This window comes from Typopeltis vanoorti, chromosome 17, assembly GCF_054136105.1.
Source record: "Typopeltis vanoorti isolate ZY-2024b chromosome 17, IOZ_Tvanoo_1.0, whole genome shotgun sequence".
NCBI classification, from domain to species: domain Eukaryota; kingdom Metazoa; phylum Arthropoda; class Arachnida; order Uropygi; family Thelyphonidae; genus Typopeltis; species Typopeltis vanoorti.
Window position 1 is genome coordinate 102,843,507 of NC_143565.1, and position 21,958 is coordinate 102,865,464.

The 21,958-nt window shown below is 32.1% G+C and overlaps 1 protein-coding gene across 4 annotated transcripts in view; it reads left to right on the forward strand.

Moving 5' to 3' along the window:
• LOC150097708 (heterogeneous nuclear ribonucleoprotein L-like) overlaps positions 1-21,958 on the forward strand; it is a 141,014-nt gene that overhangs the window by 53,891 nt on the left and 65,165 nt on the right. For 2 of the 4 annotated variants that reach the window (XM_090407565.1, XM_090407566.1), the window contains exons 6-7: positions 3,105-3,168; positions 20,550-20,627. In XM_090407565.1, coding sequence (XP_090263691.1) covers positions 3,105-3,168; positions 20,550-20,627 — 142 coding nt within the window. The remainder of the gene's footprint in view (positions 1-3,104; positions 3,169-20,549; positions 20,628-21,958) is intronic. The other 2 variants (XM_090407568.1, XM_090407567.1) reach the window with 1 other exon arrangement.

The following is a 21,958-nucleotide window of genomic DNA, read 5'->3' on the forward strand; positions in this document are numbered from 1 at the left end:
CTTATTGCACAATTTTTAGTGAAGATGGTAAATTAAACATGGAAATAGACAACAGAATCTATAAAGCTAGTATGGTAGGAATTCAAGCGAGTAAATTTATATGGAATAAGAGAGAAATTTAGTCAAGACACTAAATTGTATATAAGATTGTGTTCAAACCAATTTTAATTTATGGATCTGAGAGCTAGGTTAGAAATAAAGCTCTTGAGCACAGACATGAGAGTCCTGAGAAAGATTAGGAGTGTGAAAACATGGCATTAATGGCGATAACATATTAAGAGGATTTTAGGAAAGAACGTGATGTTGTTAGCAGAGCTAATCTCGGGTGATGGTCACTTAACAGAATGGGAGTGGAAAGATTAGCAAAACAGGTGTTCTCTACCAGGTTGACAGGAAAAATACCCACAGGAAGACCAAGATATACATGGATTAACACAGTAAAAAGTGCCTTAGAAGACAGAAATATAAGATCTGATAATGTTGAAGTCTTGACAGATAACAGATTGATTTGGAGGAAAATTGTTGATAGAAAGTTAATAATGATGTAAATTTTTCATGTAGTACTATCATAATATCCTTTACACCCCATGAGGGCACATGTCAGGATTTTAATGATGGATAACAAAATTTGCAGAGCTGATATTGTAGAGAAGTCAAACTGAATAAATTTATATAGAATAAGTTAAATTAGTCAATATGTATCTAAGATGGTGTTCTGTTTTAATAGAGCTGGGTTAGAAGTAAAACAGTTGAACAAAAGCTAAAGACCATAGAAGAGAGGTCTGAGAAAACAAGGGAAGTTAACAGGTGGCATCAATTGCAGAACTGTATTAATTCCACTTTCCTTAATACATTAGGACAGAACTAGTCATTATAATTTGCATTCAGGAATGTGTGAACAGAGCTAATCTGTGGTCACTTAAACAGAATGGAGAGGATAGGTTAGTGAAACAGATGTTTGTTGCTAGTCAGGAAAAAAGACCAATATGGATTGATGCAGTAAAAAGTACCTTAACACGTTCATTGCCTATCGCGTGATGTGAGTTCTCACCAAGTGGCCGATCGCGTGGACGTCGCTATCAAGTAAAAAAAATTTGCCCACCACACGAAATTCCAATTTTCAGCTTGGCAATGAACGTGTTAAAACAGCATAATATCTGAACAGATTAATTTGGAGAAAAATTTTCAGTTGGAAATTAGTTATGTAAATTTTTCATGTACTCTAATAATAATATATACCTGCTTGAGGATCTGTATCAAGAATTTGTAGCTCAGCAAATTAAGATTTCATTATTAGTATTTAATCAGCAGTTTGTCTAAATTGTTTTGATAATATTGGATATTTAAATTGATTACCTAAATTTCTTGCATCTAAAGCTGCCTAGTTGCCTCAGTGTATCTTGATCTTCCTCTAGTTTTTGCTAACAGGCAGTACTATATGTTTCACATGCATGTGTGGCCAGACACACACACACAGGGTGCTGCATAATTCTTAGTGCATTTTTAAACTTTAATAGATCCAACATTATGAAAGTTACAGATTTATAGTATATAATAGCTTAAAGAGTGTGTAATTAAGTTTTATCTACAATAATTTCTTATTAGTGTCAACGTGACCACCGTCTTGTGCGATGCATGTAACTAGGTGATTTTCGAAGTTCCATAAAAACGTTGAGTAGTTGCTGAGCAGTGACTGCATTGATTGTGTTTGTAATTTTAGTCTTGAAGTCAACAAAAGAAGCAGGTTTTGAAGCATATACGACTGTATCGATGTGACCCCATAAGAGAAAGCCTAACAGAATCAGGTCAGGTGGCCATGCAAGAGCACCTCTACCAATCCACCTGTATGTGAAATTGTCATCCAGAAACTTTCGTACCTGTGTTGCATAGTGACAGGGTGCTCCCACCCTTTTGAAAAATGGTTTTATTCGTAAGATTTAATCTCTTTAATTTGGAAATAAAAACATTCTGAAGCATTGCTAAATAAGATTCACCTCTGACAGTGGGCTCATCAAAAAAGAATGGCCCGATAATGCAAACACCTCCTAACTGTGCACCACACATTAACTTTTAGTGTCTCTTTTGTGTTGTCACATTTCCTGAGAATTTTCTGTACCCCAAAAATTATGACACAATTTTTCCACTTATGTCGAATGTTGCTTCATCTGAAACTCGACATGTCAATAACATCTGTGTCGTTTTCCATTTGTCTTCATCAGTTGACAGAAATCCAATCTGGCATGATAATCCTCTTCCTGTAACATTTGAACAGTCATAATTTTGTAAGCATGTTTATGGAGTTGCCTGGTTAGAATTCTGTACACTGTGGTTTTTTGTATATTTAACTCAGCAGCAGCACATTGCACTGATTTCTTGGGACTCTTATCAAATGCCCTTTCGATTTCAACCACATTTGCTTCCCTTGATGAACGCCTCCCTGATCTGGGTTTGTCATGAATAGATCAGTTTCTTTGAATTTTTTCATCTAGTTATTAATTAAATTTCTGTGGGGAGACTCCTTATTATAATGGGCAGAGAATTTTCTTACTGCTGTTATGGGATTGAGTTCAGCAAGTCTTAAGACACAATTGACTTTTTCATCAACATTTGCCATCTTCAATCACACACCAGTCTAAAAAAAAATTAAGAAAAATGTAATGAAATAATGATATTCGTGTATCTAAAATTCTAATAGTTATACTTTAAAATGATATTTATTGCAACTCTGTAACTGTGATACTTTTGAAGCAGTTATGGATCAAAACTGCAGTAAGAATTAATGGACACCCTGTATCAAGTTCAGTACACTTTTCATATATGCTTCTTTACAGACCTTTGTTGTATTATGTGGAGATTGACCAAATGTACTTCATTATTTATCTTTGTGCATGAATTCTTCTTCTAATAAATGAGTCATTTATTTATTATTTACTTCTAATAAACAGAATGAATAGTGAGTCATTCTGTTTTTGTTTGTGGGGATCATCTACTGTATTATGTGTACTTCTCTTAATTTTAGCTTTATGGTTTATTTGCACAAACACACACAGACACGTATATATTTATTTATTTATTTATATATATATATTTTTTTTTTTTTTAAGCCCACAAGATTGAATGTCTATAAAAATGACACTGAAAGTTATGATTATACTAATCCAACTCTTGGTGAGTACTGAGATTATTTTTTCTTAGTGGTGAAATCACTTATGGTTTTCCACAGTTACAGGATGATTAAAAAGAAATATGTGGTTTGAATTTTGATTGTGTATAATTTTTGCTTTGAATAAATTTTTTTTAAATTCATTTATCCACAAACTTTATATATGGAATGCATGTATATACTCAGATTTAATATCTTATTACTTTGCAGCCCATGAGCATTTTTGAAATGATTATATAAAAGTTTAAATGATTTTCAACATGGTTGTTTCCTAAGCATTATCAAGCAGTTAACATTAAGCTGTGTGGTCTGGAAGTCTAAGTATGCATTATGTGAAACTTAATTTTTTTTTTTTTTTTTTTAAGACATTAATTTATCTTGCTAATGCATTCTATGGAGCACTGCATATTCTTTTTCAAAGAAAGAGATTTGTCTAATTTTTTTTTAACTCTGACTTGGCATCATGAAAAAGAGTTAATTACCAGGTCAGTGCAATTTGAAAAGTGGGTGGGGGGGGACAATGGTAATATAACAAAAATGAATTGGCTATAATTTTTGAAGACACTATTTGAATGATTGGGACATGTGACTTTCATATTTTGAACATATAATTGTTACAAGAACCACTGCAGATGGCTGATTTCTGATTTTGCATGAAATCAGCCATCTTCACACTGTATTTGTATGAAAAAATTAATTGTAGAATTTTTTTGAAAAAATATGATTGTCATCATTGAGTCTGTGACCTAGAGGAAGTTTAATTTATAAGTGAAAAAAAAATTAAATTAAAAATACAACTACTTAAAAATAGAAAATTCATTTGTTTCATGTGTAGACACATGGGTAGATGCATTTGTTAAATAGAAATTTAAAAAAACCATTTTTGGCATTTTTGAATGCCTCTTGTCACAGACCCAGTACACTTAACAAACGTTAAAGATACCAAGAAATTATATACTTGGTTTTAATTTTTTACCCAAGGAAGCAAAACAACGTTTTTTTTATTCACATCTGAACTACTTGTATATAGGGGCTAATGACTCAGTGTATAATAGAACCAAGGTAAAAAAAAACTTTCAACATCACAATAATAGGAATTGGCATAAAAATGATATTTTTCCCATAAAGGGGATAACCAAAGATTATCGAATCTGTTTAAATGGTCTATATGCTTCGCATCTCTCATTGTAAAATCACTAGGAATCTGCCTTTATGTAAAAGTTTGGTTTTTTTTTTTCCAACAACTGTTGATGGTATTGTTTCAGAAATAAATATGATTCATCTGAGAATTTGGTTTATTTTAGAAGAAGAGAAGAACAACCAGCTAGCCTTTTAAATATTTTAATTCTTTGTCAATAAGTTGATAAATTACTCTTTTTTTTTTAAGAAAAATTTATCCTGATCATTATATCCATGCTACTTCTCATCTTCATCTTAGTCAAAAGGTTGAAACTAGTAAACCTTATTACATTATGCTCAATATTTGTTCCACTGAAGACCTTTTACAGCAAAAATTTAATTACATCAAATCTTTTTTATTTAAAAAAAAATTGTCTTAATGAATCTTTTATCAAAAAATTCTTTTATAGCTTTAGACAACTAGTCTCTAGATCTGAAGATATTACTCAGATTCTACTCCCATATATTAAAGGGATTTCTAAATGTATAGCTAAAGTTCTACAACCTCTTAATATTGCAGTATCCTTTCATCCCGTCTAGATTTCTATCTTGTTTTTAGATTTAAAATAAAAAAAAAAAAAAAAAAGTTTTGTCCACTCTACCTTCCAGCATCTGGCAGATCTGCAGCCATCTGTTGTGAAAAAGATAAATCGTGTATCCAGTATCTTGAACCTGAACAGTCCTGCCTGGCAGAACACGACATCTCAATTAAACATGGTGATTTTAAAGAAAACCAAATATTTACATAAGTAGATTCTTTAGAGATCAGTTATATGACGAGAGCTGTGGGGTCATTCTGCACTGGCCGAACTTAAGCTGGTCCAATGGCCTTTGGTTATCCCCTTTATGGGAAATATTATTATATCTTTGTGCAAATTCCTGATTAACGTTGTAACTTTAAAAAAAAAAAAAAAAAAAATTGGGAATTTACTTACCATCTGCTGTCCTATGTAATGCTGTAGTGGTGCTTAAATTGATTTTTATTGTAATTTTCTGTTTCATTGTTATTGTACTGAGGATGCTTATGCAAAATTTTATGCCTAATAAATTTTTTTCATTTAAGTTTAAATTTCCATCTTAATTTTTTTTAGATATTTTAGTATTCATCAGGATGCATTTTTCAGGCAGTGAGAAATGGTTCTTGAGCTAATCTGAAATATATAGTTACTTTCCTATGTTTTGCCATTTGTTTGGATCATTTGTTGCATAAACATATACAATCACTACCGTTTGCTTTTATCCTAGTGATGTAATTAAGAATTTTCATTCTCTTGAAAATGTAATATTTATATTTCAGCATAGTAAAATAATTTTGTGTTCTTTATATAAATCAGATGTAAAGCAATGTATATCTATGATCAGTTTCATTTTCAAACCACAATTTCCTTTTTGATCATTGCATATGAATAGTTTAATATGATTGAAATATTTCTTTATATAATTATGAATGCTAAAATTTAAAGATGAAATTTCTAAATTTAATTATTTTAATATTTAATAATCTTTATCCATTTGAATAGTTCTTTGAAATAGTATATTATACTGTTCTTCAGTATATTTCAAGGTTAATATTTTAAAAAAATGTTTGTGTTTATATATATACATATATATATATATATATATATATTACAATCATGGAAAGGTATAAATTCACCAATTTACTGCATGACATAAACACTCCTTATATTATTGACAGGCAGATAGATATATTGATGTCATATTGACTATGCTACACATAAAAAATCAGTAGGAACAGTATATAGGTGTGTGTGTATATATATTTCATCTAAACCATAGGGGTAACAGCAATCATACATGCCATGTGTTCACGTTCATGTCATGTGTTCATTTGCATACATCTGAGGTATTTTCATATAGTTGATTTGTGTCTCATCTAGTTGCTTTTCTGGGTTTTCTGCTGTGGAATTCTTGTTTGCTATTTCTTCTTTCTGTTGATTTGAAACCACTGCTGATTGGAGACATTTATTCATTTTTGGATAGTACATATCAGTAAAGAATTTTTCACTATGAAATATTGTACCTAAATTCTGGGATTTTGGCAGCAAAACAGCTTTTTACAGAAAGAAGACTAACAGTAACAAAATGAGAGAAGATAAACCATTTGAAAAGTGTATAATTTCTAAGTTGTTATTATAGTAGTTGAACTATATAATTGCATAAGTTATTTCTGCAGTGTTCTAACTTAGTGTCCAATAAAAACATTTTTCCAAGTATATTTCTTAGCCAAGCCTACATGAGATTTAATGTTATTTAATGTTTACAGTGTTTTCTAGAATAAAAATACAGTAACATTTGGTTATATTCAAACTGGCTTGAGTGTTCCTGAAATGAAAATCCTGTGCTATGAATGTTGTAAATGAGCTTTTGAAATTTTTGACTAATATATTTGCTATGTTAGAGAAGTATTACTTAATATTAATTAGCACTGATTAAAATTATACTTTAAATGAGCATTTCTTTTGTGATGTACAAGTATTTTAATGTATTATATACTACACTAAAATACTTTAATGTTTTAATCCACCGAAGTTAACATGGCTGTTCTCCCCCCACCACCACCACCAAATGGCAATCAAGTTAATGCTTAACTCATTATTTATTTATGGCTCTTAAGATGCGAAATGTTTGTTCAGCACTATAAGGTTTGTCAAACGAAAAGGAATTAGGGGGTACTTAAATAAAATGGGTGATGTTCTGATTAATAAGTATGATGCTATATTTAGCCAACATTAATCAGGGAAATGAAGGAGTAGCCGCAGTGTTCAACACTAAACACAACGATAATCTTGAATAGTATTCCGTTTCAAACTTGTGCCTTCAATCCATAGGAAGTTCTAATAAAGGAGAGGAATTTTTCTGATCATTAGAGAGGCTAGCTGACAAAATGTAAACTGGTAATAAGAAATTATCCTTTTTTTACACTGCTCAAAAGGAAATTGTAGAAAATTATGCATTAATTTTAAAAATAGAGTAGCTCTCAAGGTGAACTGTAGATTCAAATATGCAAATATTGACACTCCCCTCCCAAAAAAAATGAAAATCGGGAGCCAATCAGTAGAGAGTTACTGGCAAAATCTGAACAGGGGGAAAAAAAAAAATTGATTCTGTCAAGAATGCATACAGTTGAAGCTCTCTCTCTTCCAAAACACTCAGTATGAAAATACCTCTATAATTTTCACATTTTATTTGCCCTTTTTTTTTTATACAAGGGTACTATGAGAGTTTCTGGTTGAGTATCAGCTATTCCAGCTACCTTTCCATGCTTCAGGTTTCTGATGACTTTCTACTTCATGCATGAATGCATAATCCAGATTGCATTCTCTCTTAAATATTTTCTGCCACTGTTCTGTTGCCACTTATTTCAGTCTTTCAAGATAATACTCTAGATTACCAGAGTGATCTTTAGTTTCCATGTTTAGTGTTTTATTGTCTATTCCTTTTTCTGTACTCTTCAAAACATTTTACTATTTTACACATAGCTTAGCTTTCTCAGGGCATACGTTGACTTATCAGGAACTTTTGATACAATCTGTTTTCCAGGAGTGCTTTAACTTATTGAATCTGTCATGGACTTACCAGAGCTTATGACCTGTATCCAATCCTTGCCTTCTCATGTACCCTATCAATAAGTAACTACCTAGAAGTGCCACATTGATATTGGTATTACTAAAGCAAAGAAGATACAGGTGAGATTCATCTAAATATCAACTCCTAACACCTTGCAGTTGATATTTAGTCAGTATTGATTAGGGAAGAAAGAAAGAGCAAGTCTGCTTATGATAGATACTTGGTAGATTTCTGTTCAAGAATTCCAACTGTCATCATTAATGCATGTTCCAACATAAACGATGTCAAGAGAGTACACAAGAAATAAGTCGTACTATGTTATTGTTGATAGTGATATCTTCAAAATACAAGTATGCAGTGGATTTGAAATAGCATGTGGTCAGTAGAATAAAAATTAATAACATATGGTAAAGAAAAAATACATGCAAAGAACTCCATGGTGAACTAGGGAAATTTAAGGAGACCATCATGGAGAAGAGCATATCGAAAGTTCTTAACAAGTTGAACAGAAGTCTTTGTTTAGCTTTAGTAAGACTCATAAGAAGATAGAATGTAAATGTCTCGAAGGCTATTGAAAAAACTTAGAAATGAAGAAAAGAGTATTGTAAAAGGAATCAGATGAAAATATGATAAATACTGAAGATGTTCTAGATGTTTGGAATATAATATAACTGAAAGATTGTTAAACAAGAAGTGATGGAACAGTGGTAGCAGTCAGGAGTATATATTTATACTTGGGGGGGGGGGTGAAGTAGATGAGATCAAAATTTGCTCAAACATATAAAAGTTAGTGGCTGTACTAAATAATTTGCATGGCCTGGTAAGAGTTTAAAATTTGAGATTGGAGTAGTTTCCTACTACCCATCTATACAAAGGAATTTCCATTCTGAATGTTCCAGTAAGAATGCTCCTTTGTGCATACTTGAAGGAAGTAAGGTAAACCTGAAAAAGAACAAGGTGGGTTCAGGCCAAATAGAAGTTATCAGGATCAGATTTTTGCTTTAAAACAAATACTTGGAAAATTATGGGAATATAACAAGGCTCTGTATTTAAGTTTTGTGTATCTAGAAAAAGGCATACTAAGTGTCAAAAGCTTTTCATAATGAATTAAATTGGAGTAACTAATGAATTTGTCATGAAACTAGATGGGAATATCCAAAACAACTACATTCTCAATAGAGAACCCATAAATAGAGTAAAAGCATTTCAGCTATTCTGGCACCTTTTTTTTTTTTCCTATACTATATCTCATGTTATCACATGTGCAGTGGACAAGTTGTATAAATTGATTGAAATGTGTAAACCTGTGTGCAGAATCATATTTTGGCATACAGAACTGAAATCTACAAATGTGATTTTCATGGTGATGCCACTGTAGGTATGAATACATTGCAATATGTGGTTGGGCATAAAAAGTAAGAAACAGCTATGGCCAAAAACTGTAAAGGATGATTTCCATAAGCAGAAAGCTGAGCATTGAATCATTAGAAATTGGCAAACAAATTAGCTTACTAGCACTAAAATTAAACATTAGGTTACAGTGAAGGTTAGGTTACATTAGCTTATTCATCAGTTCACTATCATATATCTCAAACTGAAACAGGTGAGAACAACACTGGGAGTTTGTCAGAATTGCTTCATGTTACTTGTGAGAAGACTGCTTTTCTTCACTAAATGGGCTGACTGTGTAAAGATAGGTCCAGTTGTAATCATGAAATGAAACGTATGAAATATTGCCACTTAGCCTTCTGTCTGAAGGTGCATGTAGACTGTCTTTTGGGACAGCAAGTCTCAATCATCAGTGTTGGTGAATAACAAGTCAAATCAGAGGTGAGAAAATAATTCAAAATACTACCTGAAGAGGTTTACTACAGTGACATTGAAAATCTTATAGTGAATATTGTTTGAGAAATAGTATCAGAAATAGACATTAAATTATCTTGTTTTTATTTCACTGACATCACTTTTGGGAGTGGAGCTATCACAGTGGAAACTCATCATCAAATTCCTGACATGTACCTTCAAGAGGTGTACAGGATATGATGGTAATACATGAAAAATTTACATCATTACTAACTTCCTGTCTACAATTTTCCTCCAAATCAGTCTGTTACTTGTCAAGACTCCAACATTATCAGATTTTATATTTCTATCGCCTAAGGCACTTTGTACCGTATCAATCCACCTATATCTTGGTCTTCCTCTGGGTCGTTTTCCTGCCAACCTGGCAGAGAACACTTGTTTTGCTAATCTTTTTTTGCCTATTCTGTTCAAGTGACCATACCACCTGAGATTAGCTCTGCTAACACATTCCAGGATGTTGACAATTTCAAGTTCTTTCCTGATATCCTCGTTTTTAATATGATATCGCCATTGATGCCATCTGTTCATGGCTCTAATCTTTCTCAGGACTCTCATATCTGCAGTCTCTAGTCTTTGGTCAAGTGTTTTACTTCTGACCCAGCTCTCAGATCCACAAGTTAAAACTGGTTTGAACACTGTCTTGTATACAGCTAATTTATTGTTCCGACTAATTTCTCTCTTATTCCATATTAATTTATTCAATTGACTTACTATCCTACCAGCTTTGTTGATTCTGTTGTCTATTTCAATATTTAATTTACCATCTTCACTAAAAATCGTGCCTAAGTATCTGAAATGTTTTACTTGTTCCACAGGTTCCCCATTCACAACACAGTTGACATTTTCAACAATTCTACCTATTTTCATTGTCTTTGTCTTTTTAATGCTAACCTTCATACCATATCTATTACAACAGTTATTCAATTTAGTCAAGGAATCTTGCAAACTTGTAGCGGATTTATTTAGAAGTATAATATCGTCCACATAAAGCAAAGAGCTAACATTAACATCTCCAATTCTGATATCATGTTTTTTTCCTTCATAATGTGATCCATATAGGTAATGAATAACAGAGGGGATAATGTACATCCTTGTCTCACACCAGATTTAACATTAAACCATCTTCCTGTACTTCATTCAATTCTAACTGCTGACTTGCAACTCAAATAAAGACTACGCATTGCTTGGTATAAATCCTCATTGACACCATATAACTGTAGTGTATTGAATAGCTTCTCTCTTGGCACCTTGTCGTATGCCTTCTCCAAATCAACGAAACATAAATACAGATCTTTGTTATATTCCCATGCTTTCTCAACTATTTGTCGTAAAGTGAAGATCTGGTCCTGACAGCCTCAATTTGGCCTGAATCCAGCTTGTTCTTCACCAAGCTTTTATTCCACAATTCTTTTCAACCGTTTCTCAAGTATACTGGCATAAATCTTGCCCTGAACACTCAGTAGGGAAATACCTCTGTAATTCTCACATTCAGTTTTATTTCCCTTTTTATATATGGATACTATTAGAGCTCTGCTCCAATCATCAGGAATTCATCCCTTTGTCCAGGCCTTCTGAACTATGCAGTACAGCCACTGTAAGACTTTTATACCACCATACTTCAGCATTTCTGGTCGAATATCATCTACTCCTGCTGCCTTTCCACATTTTAAGCCTTTGGTGGCTTTTTCTACTTCAAGTATGGATATGTATTCCTGACTGCATGCCTGGTCAGTGTTTTTTACCACTGTGCTGTCATCACTGCTTGTTTCATTTGGCAATTTTTCGAAGTAATTACTCCATACTTCAAGGATAGCTTTTTCTCCCATTTTCATGTCACCTTTATCATCCCTAACTCCTTTTACAGCACTCTTTCCTCCATTTCTAAGCTTCTTCAACAACCACCAGAATATCTTACCATCTTCTTGATATTTATTTTCTTCTATGTTCTTGCCAAAGTCCTCCTATGACTTGTTTAGCTATTTTTACACAGTGTTTAGCTTTCTTACATTTGTCTCTGTATTCTCTAAGAGCACAAGTTGACTTATTTGCCAGAAACGTTTTATATGCTTTTTTTCTTTTCCTTCACTGCCTCTTTAACTTCTTGTGTCCACCATGGAGTTCTGATTTTTCTATCCTTGCAGACAACTTCACCACATGCCTCTCTAGCCGAATCAATCAGGGTTTTCTTTAAGGTTTGCCACTGAATCTCCAAGGTTTGATTCCTATTCTCAAACTCTTTCATTTTTTCTTCAATAATCTTGGTGTATTTTAGTCAACAGTTTACATCTGAGAGTTGCTCAACTTTCATTCGCTTTAAAACTTTCTTACATGTCATTCTTTTCAATATGAAATTCAATTTTATCCTGCTCAAGACTAAATAGTGATCGCTTCCAATTTCAAATCCTCTGTACACTCTGGTGTCCTGCACCAAGGAGAAAACATCACTATAAACAATAACATAGGCAATGAGACTTCTTATTCCTTGCCTCTTCTCTCCATGTGAATTTGTGCATATTTTTATGTTGGAACATGGTGTTAGTAATAACCAGTCCATGTCCTGAGTAGAAATCCAACAGATATTTGCCATTATTATTAGCTTTGCTCTTTTCTCCAAATTTTCCCAAAACATTTTTGTATGTCTGACATTCACTTCCTACTCTGCTATTTAGATCCCCAACAAGGACCAACTTTTCCTCTTTCATTGTGTCCGTAGCTTTCTCTAGAGCCTCAAAAAATTCCTCCACTTCTTCCTTAGTAGAGCCTTCTGTGGGACCATAGGCACAAATGAGTCTCATTGTTCAGTTCCCCATTCTAATATATGCCCACATCACTGTCTACTTGAGATTGTCTGCCATTCAAGAAGATTAGCCTCGTATTTAGTGTTGAATACTATGGCTACCCCTTCTTTTCCTTGATTATCATTGCCTGAATATAACATTTTGTATTTATTGCTCAGAAAGATCTCACCAGTTTTTGTCTTTTTTGTTTCTGTCACCCCTATTATGTCAATCTGGTACTTATCTCCGTTTCTTTGCCATTCCGGCTTCTTATGTTGATAGTACCAATCTTTAACTCTGGTGATTTTGAGTTGGGGTGTGCTTTCAGATTGTTCCAGTAGCCGACTTTTCGCTGTTCGCCCTGGTTCCCTGGTGAACACTTACTTTAGAATATCCCCCATAGCACTCAAGAATGTGTGAGCAGAGGTAATCTAAGGTGGGTTAATCACTAAGCATATTCACATCATGCTATATTTTATGGTATTTATTATTGATGCTGAGTATTACATGATGTTTACATAAATATGGTTTTCATTCTTATTTCCCCTGTACTTAGCGGAAATAAATCAAACCTTGTATAGAAAACAGTCGGGATTTCGGGGAGGGAGGAGCTCAAAAACATGTAACATTTCTCACATCTCATTCTCTGAAATTCTTTATTCCTCGGATTATTTCCAAAAACAAGTTAAGCCTGGCTAATCTTTTAGTATTAGCCAGGCTTTTCTTCTTGATGAAAGAATGAATAGACACGAGATCATTGAAAATTCTTAGAAATATACGGTTTCATTGCATTGCAAATAAAAATCTTAGTGTATAAAAATGAATCCTGTCGTTTACTTACACGTGCGCACACACACACACAAAAAAAAAAGAGATTGCTTCTGGTATTCTTTTTCCAATAAAATTGATTACAAGTTGATTTGCCTTCTAAGTACTTAATCATCATATGCATAACTGATGCCATGCTCAGACAAATTGTATTCATGTTTTATAATACATACAAAAACTTTGTTGTTAGTTAGTTTTTTGCAAAATAAACCACTCTGCCTTTTTTTTTAAACGAAACTATTTATAAATTTGCATGTGCATAACTATTGTCTGTTAGATAACGTGTAATTTATTTTTCTGTAACAAATTCATTTACATTCATGTCTGATTAATGCAGATTGAGATATAATTACCTGTACCTTTTAGAAATTTAAAAATGCACAGTTGTAAACTTATAATTATTAGTGAATTATATAACTGGAAGCAAAAAGTCTTTTCCCTTTTAAAATTACATATGCTTTCTAGATAAAGCCAAGTTATGATTTGTTGTGTCCTGAAGTACTGAATGATACAATTTGTATGGTGCCTGGTGGAAATGTGATTCATGGTGTCTTAGACCGAAATGTAAGATCTAACAATATTGGTGTGCTTCAAAATATATTGAGAAAAATTGTTAATATAGTAGACTAGTAATATAAACAATCTTGTACTATCATAGTATCCTATATCACTTGAGGGTACATGTTAGGAATTGGATTATCGAAATGAGGCTGCACATGTACATGCAGCTGAAGAAAGTTACAACATGGGCCCAACAGTGTTAAATGAAATTATACTTGAGAAATTGTGTTTCATTCCAAATTCTACCTAAGTATGAGCAAACAGAAGTTTATATGCTTTGTGACTAGATTATCTCTGTATAAAGAACAATGGCTTGAAACTGCCTTTGTATTGTGGAAAGTCATTACCCATTCACTGCTTAGGTCAGAACTTTTATTGACCTCATCAGTGTGAGCTTGATCTGTGACAATACTGAGATACCTTCTGCTATATTTCTGTATAACATCTGTCTTTGCGTTGATGGCATCAGTGATTGGCCATGTTTGTGTACAATAATGGTTAAAGGAAATTATTATAATGTTTTATTTATATTTCTCTAAGTACACTAATTACAAAACAAAGAAAAGTTGATATTGATAGATAAATGTTTGTTGCTGTCCATGGAGATCTATTTAATGGCCCACCTCTCTTACACACACACTCACTCACTCCAATCATTCGATGTTTGAACCATTTACTATCATTTCTCTTTCTTCTAATCATAATAAGACCATAAGTAACTGCTACTCAACATCCATACACAGTCCAATTTCAAACTTCTCATCCTCTTTTTTCATTCCATTTACTTTTGTTCTTTGAAACTGCTATCCCTTTCTCCAGAGAATGACAGGAATGTGTTTTTCAGTCTTAAAGAAACACATTATAGATTTCTTTCTCCCTGATCACCTGCATGCAGGTTCATGTTTTGGTGTAAAACTTGTTTGTTTCTTGCTAGAACTTTTCTCCTGATTAATCGTAATGATTAATATCTGCTACAAGATCCAGTCATCTTGCAGTGTATGCCATGATTATCATTATCAGACATTGGAATTTTATATTATTCAGGGGGTGTCCTAAAAGTCGCTGTACGTTTTTGTGAAATTCAATGAATTTGAGATATGACTTGATAGCATGATTAAAAGTTTATTTTTGTAAAAATATCCAAGGAAAAAAATTACAGAAGTCGACTAAATATTTCTTTCTACGTGTGCTACCCATCAGTGTCCCTGCAAATTTCAAATTTGCAGCGACATTAATAGGATTTCATTTTCTGAAATTTCTTCAGAAATTTCAGAAAATAAAATTTTTCTGCAATAGTTTGAACAACTAACTCATGTCTCAAAACTGTTTTGCTACTTCCTTCTAATACTTACCATGACTGGCCATTGAAAATAAAGGTTTGAATCCTTGTATTGCTCTTTTCTACTGACTTGCTGTTAGTGCTGTCATAGAGCCATTACTAATGTTAACAGTAGAACAGATGTATGAACATGAGAGTAGACCAGGAGACCAGGTAGCACACTCCTTCAAATGCTATATCAAATGAAATACTGGTAAAGTACTTAATTTTATATACTTTTATGTATTCGGTGGTTAAAATACATGTATTAGTGTAAATGTTTTCGCCATTACCAACTTCATTTGCTATAAACGGACCATATAAAGAAAATAAGTGTAATATCTATATATTGTGGAGGTAATTACGAAATAGGCTAAAATATGATGCTGTAAACACTGACCTAAATAAAATGAACTTTTACTAGAAAGATTGCTAATGAACATTGTGTTATGCCAAGAATTTTCATAGTGAACAAATTGGTTAGTCAGTCTCAATTGAAGTGCTCATCACATTAAGTTTTTTTGATTGGAGCAAGCAATTGGCATATGTTGTGCATATTCATAAAATCTTTAAATTGATTTTGAATGAAGACTAAAAATAAATTTATCATATGCATCTTGAATAAATCTAAGAATTTAAATTATATATTGTCTGTTTGCAAACATAAAACAGGTTTAATAAAATAATATAACCTAACAAGTTTTGTAAGTCATTGGACTTGCATCATCAGAGGTACCTAAAATTATATAAAAAGACAAAATAATAATTACACGAATCTGGCATTATCAGAACATCACAATATATAGTGCCCAGGGGAGTGAGGGGAAGTTCCATTAATTACTCTACATGTTGGAACAACGCTAGTTGTTGCTATCACATTCACACAAATCATCCCACAAAACATGACAGTAACAACTAACATCATTCCATCATGTATAAAGTAATAACTTTTTCTAGTCACTTGTTTGCATGTACTAATTGCGAAGTTCTGATAACATCTGCTATGTGTAATTCATCTTTTTTCTAGTATTTTTTTTATGTTTTGATATCCCTGATGATGCAAATCTGATAACTTTAAAAAAAACTTGTTGGGTTATGTTGTTTATTTTATTAAGCCTGTTATATATTAGAAACATGTGGTCTGAATACCAAAAATTAACTGAAGAAATGCACTATATTTTTAAGATTCTAGAAGTAATGGTGAAGTAACTGAATTTAGTAATTTTTATCTTATTTGAACATTTTACATGAAGTGCTAAATTTTTCACTAGTAAATGACTGGAGAATTTAGAATTTTCTCTAAAATCTTTAGTCTTTCCTTTCGAAGTGATTAAATAATAGCACTATAATAGGTTATGAAAAAATAATTTGCTTAGCTGGAGTATTTTGTAATGATTCAGTCTTTAATTTGAGATAATTTAATCATATTTAAAGCATTTGAAGTTTTTGATTGTTTTTTATATTAGATTAATTTTATATTTTTCATCTTAAATGAATTTCACATAACCATAGTTTTGCTTGGACAATGTAAACAGTAAATAACAGATGAAATAAATTACCTTCAGTTTTGTGCCAGAAACATTTAATTAGCTGTTGGGGACTGTACAGAATAATATTAATTAGAGAGGTCTGCAGTAGACATTTATATATATGAAATGCATTGTTAGAATGCACTTCCCATTATTGATCTTGTGGTTTTATGAAATCCAAAAGTTGCTATGGTTTTTTTTCCTTTACATGATAAACCAAGACTTGGTAAAAATGAATGCATCAATAGAATCATAAAATCCACATTGAAGTATCAAGAAAGTATGAATTCTGGTAGTGCTGAGCATAGTTCAATAAAATGTGGCATGCAAACCTCATAGAGAAGCAGTACCATTATTATCAATGACATTGGTGTAAACTCATATAACAGCAATATAATAATTTTTAAAGAATAAATTTTATGCCAAGAGGTGGTAAGCCAAATCTTACTGACTGCTGTATGATATTGGTCTTCAGGGAACTTGCTTTTAATCAGCATCACCCACGACTTGTGGGGTTCACAAGTATTGTGTTTGGCTTTATCATATTGAAGGAGTACTAGTATAATCGATCAAGATCTCTAAATAAGCAAAGCACAGTATTCCATCCTCTGCATATCACATTTTGTGATCTTTAAACACTTGCAATAGAAAGTTTGTTAATTTTATACATTTGTCATCTTCCATTTGTGTATTAGGCCAAATGACCTGTTATACCAAAGTAATTTGGCTTTCATTAACCTAATTTGATTCTGATAAGACATTTGTTCATTTCACGGGATTGTCGAGTCCTAAGTTTCTAGAAAGAAAATTTTTCTAGAAAGAAAAAAAATCTTGCTGCCTCCACATGAGACCAGCTAGCTCATTTTTAGGTTGAACATCCTTATAAAACTTTTCTTGAGAGGTTTGTTATAGAGACTGCAGCTGTAAGATTTTAAAAAATAATAAATTAATATGACACTTCTTTCAGTTTTCTGTACCTTTGTACACTTCTTAGGAAGATTTTTACCATTAATTTGGTTCCTCTGGGCTTTAATGCAGTAAAGATAACAGGATTTTGATACAGTAAGGATAACATATCTAGGGAGAAAAAAATGAAGTGTGAAAAGTATAGGAAACTAGTAGAGAAGTGTGGTACTAATAGTATTTTATTATTATTATGTGGTCTTTATATGGAACTCTTGAGAATTTCAGCATAACTGCCAAAATCTCAAAATTGTTTTCATGTCCTTTGAAGACTTATATGATTTAGGATTTATGATATAGATCTTTTCACCCAAAGGGCGGGTGTCTATTAGTCTGGGGAAATTGCTTCTTGACATACTCATGAAATTGAACTCAAGCAATGCAGGATTGCTTGTGCAAACAAAAAAAGTACTGAATTGATTTTTGTCATAAGTTATAAACTGATCTCTGAAGATTTTTTGGATCTTTTCTAACTTATCTCTTGGGAATTTTCATGGGTCAAAACTTGCACAAATGAATATTTACAATGGGTGTTTATAGGCATTTATTTTTAAAAAAAAAAAAAATTGAAATAATGACAATTCAGCATTGAAAAAGGTCATACCACAGGGCATTGGATTTCTGCTGTTGGTTTTTGAATATCCCAGAAAACTTGGTAAATTACAGTAGTCATATTGCTTAACAACAAGAATTTCCCACTCTATGCACCCATGCCAGTTTTAGAAACGAATGACTAGAGAATTTAGAATTTTCTCTATAGTCTTTTCTAAGTGACTGAACAGGTAGAATTATAAAATGTAATAAATATATTAAATTCAGTGGATTATTTACATTAATCCAGCCTTCTAAGTTGAGCTGAAAATGATCGTTACTAGTGTCTTGGCTGACCATTGTTACCAAGAAGCACTTTAAAAGTGCTTCTTGCAATTTTCAAATGAAAAATGTTATGAAACATTCTGGTTTGAATTCATCATTTTTTATTCTGATTAATAAGAAAGTTCTTTAAGAGTTTATTTTGGAATTTTGTGTACTGATTCACCTTTTGTTAATAAGGTTTCAGATTTCTAGATATTAAATAGTTTTCCTCATTTTTGGCATATGTTTTGTTTTTTTATTTTTCCTTATTTCCTATTCTAATTTAAGCATTACTAATTATATTGACATAGACAGGATTTTTCTAATGTGGTTCTTATTTTTCTAATCGGTATAAAATGATTTTATTCAGAAAAGTTAAATACCATATTTGTTGATATTTAAAATATAACCACAGTGGAACATAATGGAGAAGATTACATGTTCACAACAAAATCCACTCCAAATATTATCCATGTCAGATGTGTGAAAAGCTTCCATATACAGTACATTATAATAATAAAAAGAGGTTCTCAATGCAAAAGTAACCATGTATTTTAATCATATCCCACTGTGACATACTTGCTACTTCACCCACCACGAATACAAGAAGAATTAACATGAGAAGGAAAACTAAATAAACACAAAGGTATACAAGTGAACCTGTGAAACAGTACACCTGTTGCAAATCCCTGGACACAACTTTTCATGAATTAATGACAATGAAAGACAGAAGATTTGGCACAAGCATGCAGAAAGCTTAGTTCACAAGCCACCACCACCACCACAGATGCTAGCCCATGTACACACATGTAGGAGCAGACAAAATAAAAACTAGTAGAATGTGGTCTAATGCACTATCCTTATATTTAGGCAGGATGAAGGGCTGCAGGCTGTTGGAACCATCAAGCTGTTTTCTTCCCATAGCACCTGCCTAAGTGTGCCAAGTGCATCTCATGGAGTATCTTGGAGGTGGATTTTTCTCCATCCACCGAGTGAGTTTAATAAGTGTATGCAAAAACGTATAACAGTTGGATGAATATCAACATTTACTATCTAATGAACTTTGGAAGGACTGTCAGCTGGCAGTGGACTATATTAGGTGTTAAGTTAGGTTTGTTGCTTTATTTATTTATTAATATTTTTATATGAAGTTCTGGACAGGAGACAGGCTATGTCAGTTTCTTACTGCACTTTATTTTTTGAAAATAAGCTTTAAAGTTATAAATTTTTATGCAGTTTAACTGTTTTAAAGTAAATGTTTTATATTTTATGAAGTATGTATGTATGTATGTATATTTATATTTCATATGCATGCATACACGTACTGTGCAAAAAATTGGGGATGGGAATTAATAAGAGAATTCCAGTGAAAAACTGTAGATAATATTGCTTTTTATTATTTAGTGAATCAGTTATATGATTCATGAATGAGTGGAATTTCTACTTGTCCCTATTTTTTTGCATAGTATGTTTTAAGTTTTAGTTTAAGTTTCTGTATTTATTGAAGTTATTTTATACTATTTCTCTAAGAAATTTGTAAACTTTGAATTAATTATAAATTTAAAATATGCCATCTTTTTTAACTACTGATGCAGTGGAACCTGTGTAAATTAGTGACTTAATCTTATATTCTGTAGGTCACCTATGTAAAAATGGGGAGGATAGATCTCTTATGTTTTCTACATATGTTTCACTGTATCGAGAAATAACTTAAATCAAATTTAGTCTATTGATATAAGTTCAATATTATAATTTAAACTTACTACAAAAGTATTTTTTAATAAATATTTTCACTTTTTTTTATTTAATGCTGTTTTAATATGGTCTGTAAATACATTAAATAAGCTTTAACTCAAGAGCATTTATTTAATAAAATGCATAGTATTTTTTATATGTTTTTACATATCAATATACTTTATTTTAAGGGAAGGGGCCTAGTGATCGTCCAGCCCTCCTACAGGAACCTCCCAGATTCGGGCCTGGGGGTGCTCCTGGACCTTACAGTAAGTCTTCATTTAGCTGTGGTTTTATGCATGTCTAGTGAGGGATTTAGAAATTAGGCATTAATATTTAATTGCAGGCATATGCCTTCACAATATTACTTAAGGAAATAGACACAAAAACCTAGCACATTTTTTTTTCCTCTAGAAATTATTTTGAGTAGTAAAAGATGTTCAAATTTATTAAATGAAAAAATGTTTGTGAAAAACTTGGCATTATTGACATTTTAATGTAAATTACTTTGATAATTGCATTATGAAATGCAGATATCCTAATATTGTGATTCAAATTGTGCACACAGAAATATTATATAAAAACTTAGGAATTATGTAGTTAAATCAGTAAAATATAAAACAACAGTTAATAATGCAATGACTGACTAGTTTGATTATAGCTTGTACTTCCTTGGGGGTCTAACCCACACATGAAATATGTCCAGAATATGGCTAGATCTGAACATAAATTAACACCATAAACCTTCATGGAACAAACAGGCTAGATAGTAAGTGGAGTATCATCTCGTCTACAGTGAACAGATGAAATTCCATCCAGCAGTTCCACATATTGTAAAATGTGTGAACCTATCAGATTGTTAGCATAAGTCTGGTGTTTAGAGTTATCAGGCTTCCAAGTATTATACAAAATTAATTCTTGGTTCCTTTTTAAGGGAACCATGTAAATTAATAGCTTTCATAGATTCTTTGATGTGTCATAATAAATGATCTTTGAAATGAATGATGGTGTTGGACCAGCTATCTCTGATTGGTTAGCAGTGGAGTTTGACTGCTCTTCATGCTCCAAATGTTTGGGCTAAAATGGCTTCACCTACTCCCTATGGGAATAAAAGGCAGATATTTTAAATTGCAATTAAACCCTGAGGAAGCTGATAGCTGCAGAGTAGTGAAACTAGTCAACTTTCATTAACTGTCACATTTTGGAAATTCTAACAAATAAATCCCAGTTTTTATGGTATAAAGTTTTTCAGAAATATACACATAGAAATCAGTGTTCATTGAGTGACATAATCAGCTTTTTCCTGATTGAATTTTGCAAATTTTACTTTTCTGTGACTTCTATTTTTAAAAGTGGAATGATTTGCTTGACAAGCTTGTTTTGATATAAGATTACAATCTTATGAAATGCTTATGCTATCATGTTCTTTCTGTTTATAGTGCTGACGTTGTTAATATATCATAGCCAGTGATATCTTGAACTCTGTATTGGTGTGAATACACCAAAAATCAGTTGTCCACATTAACAATCTTGGTATTTAAACATGAAATCCATTTTTGTGTTTTTAAAATAAAAGGAAAAGAGTTGTTCAAATACTTGT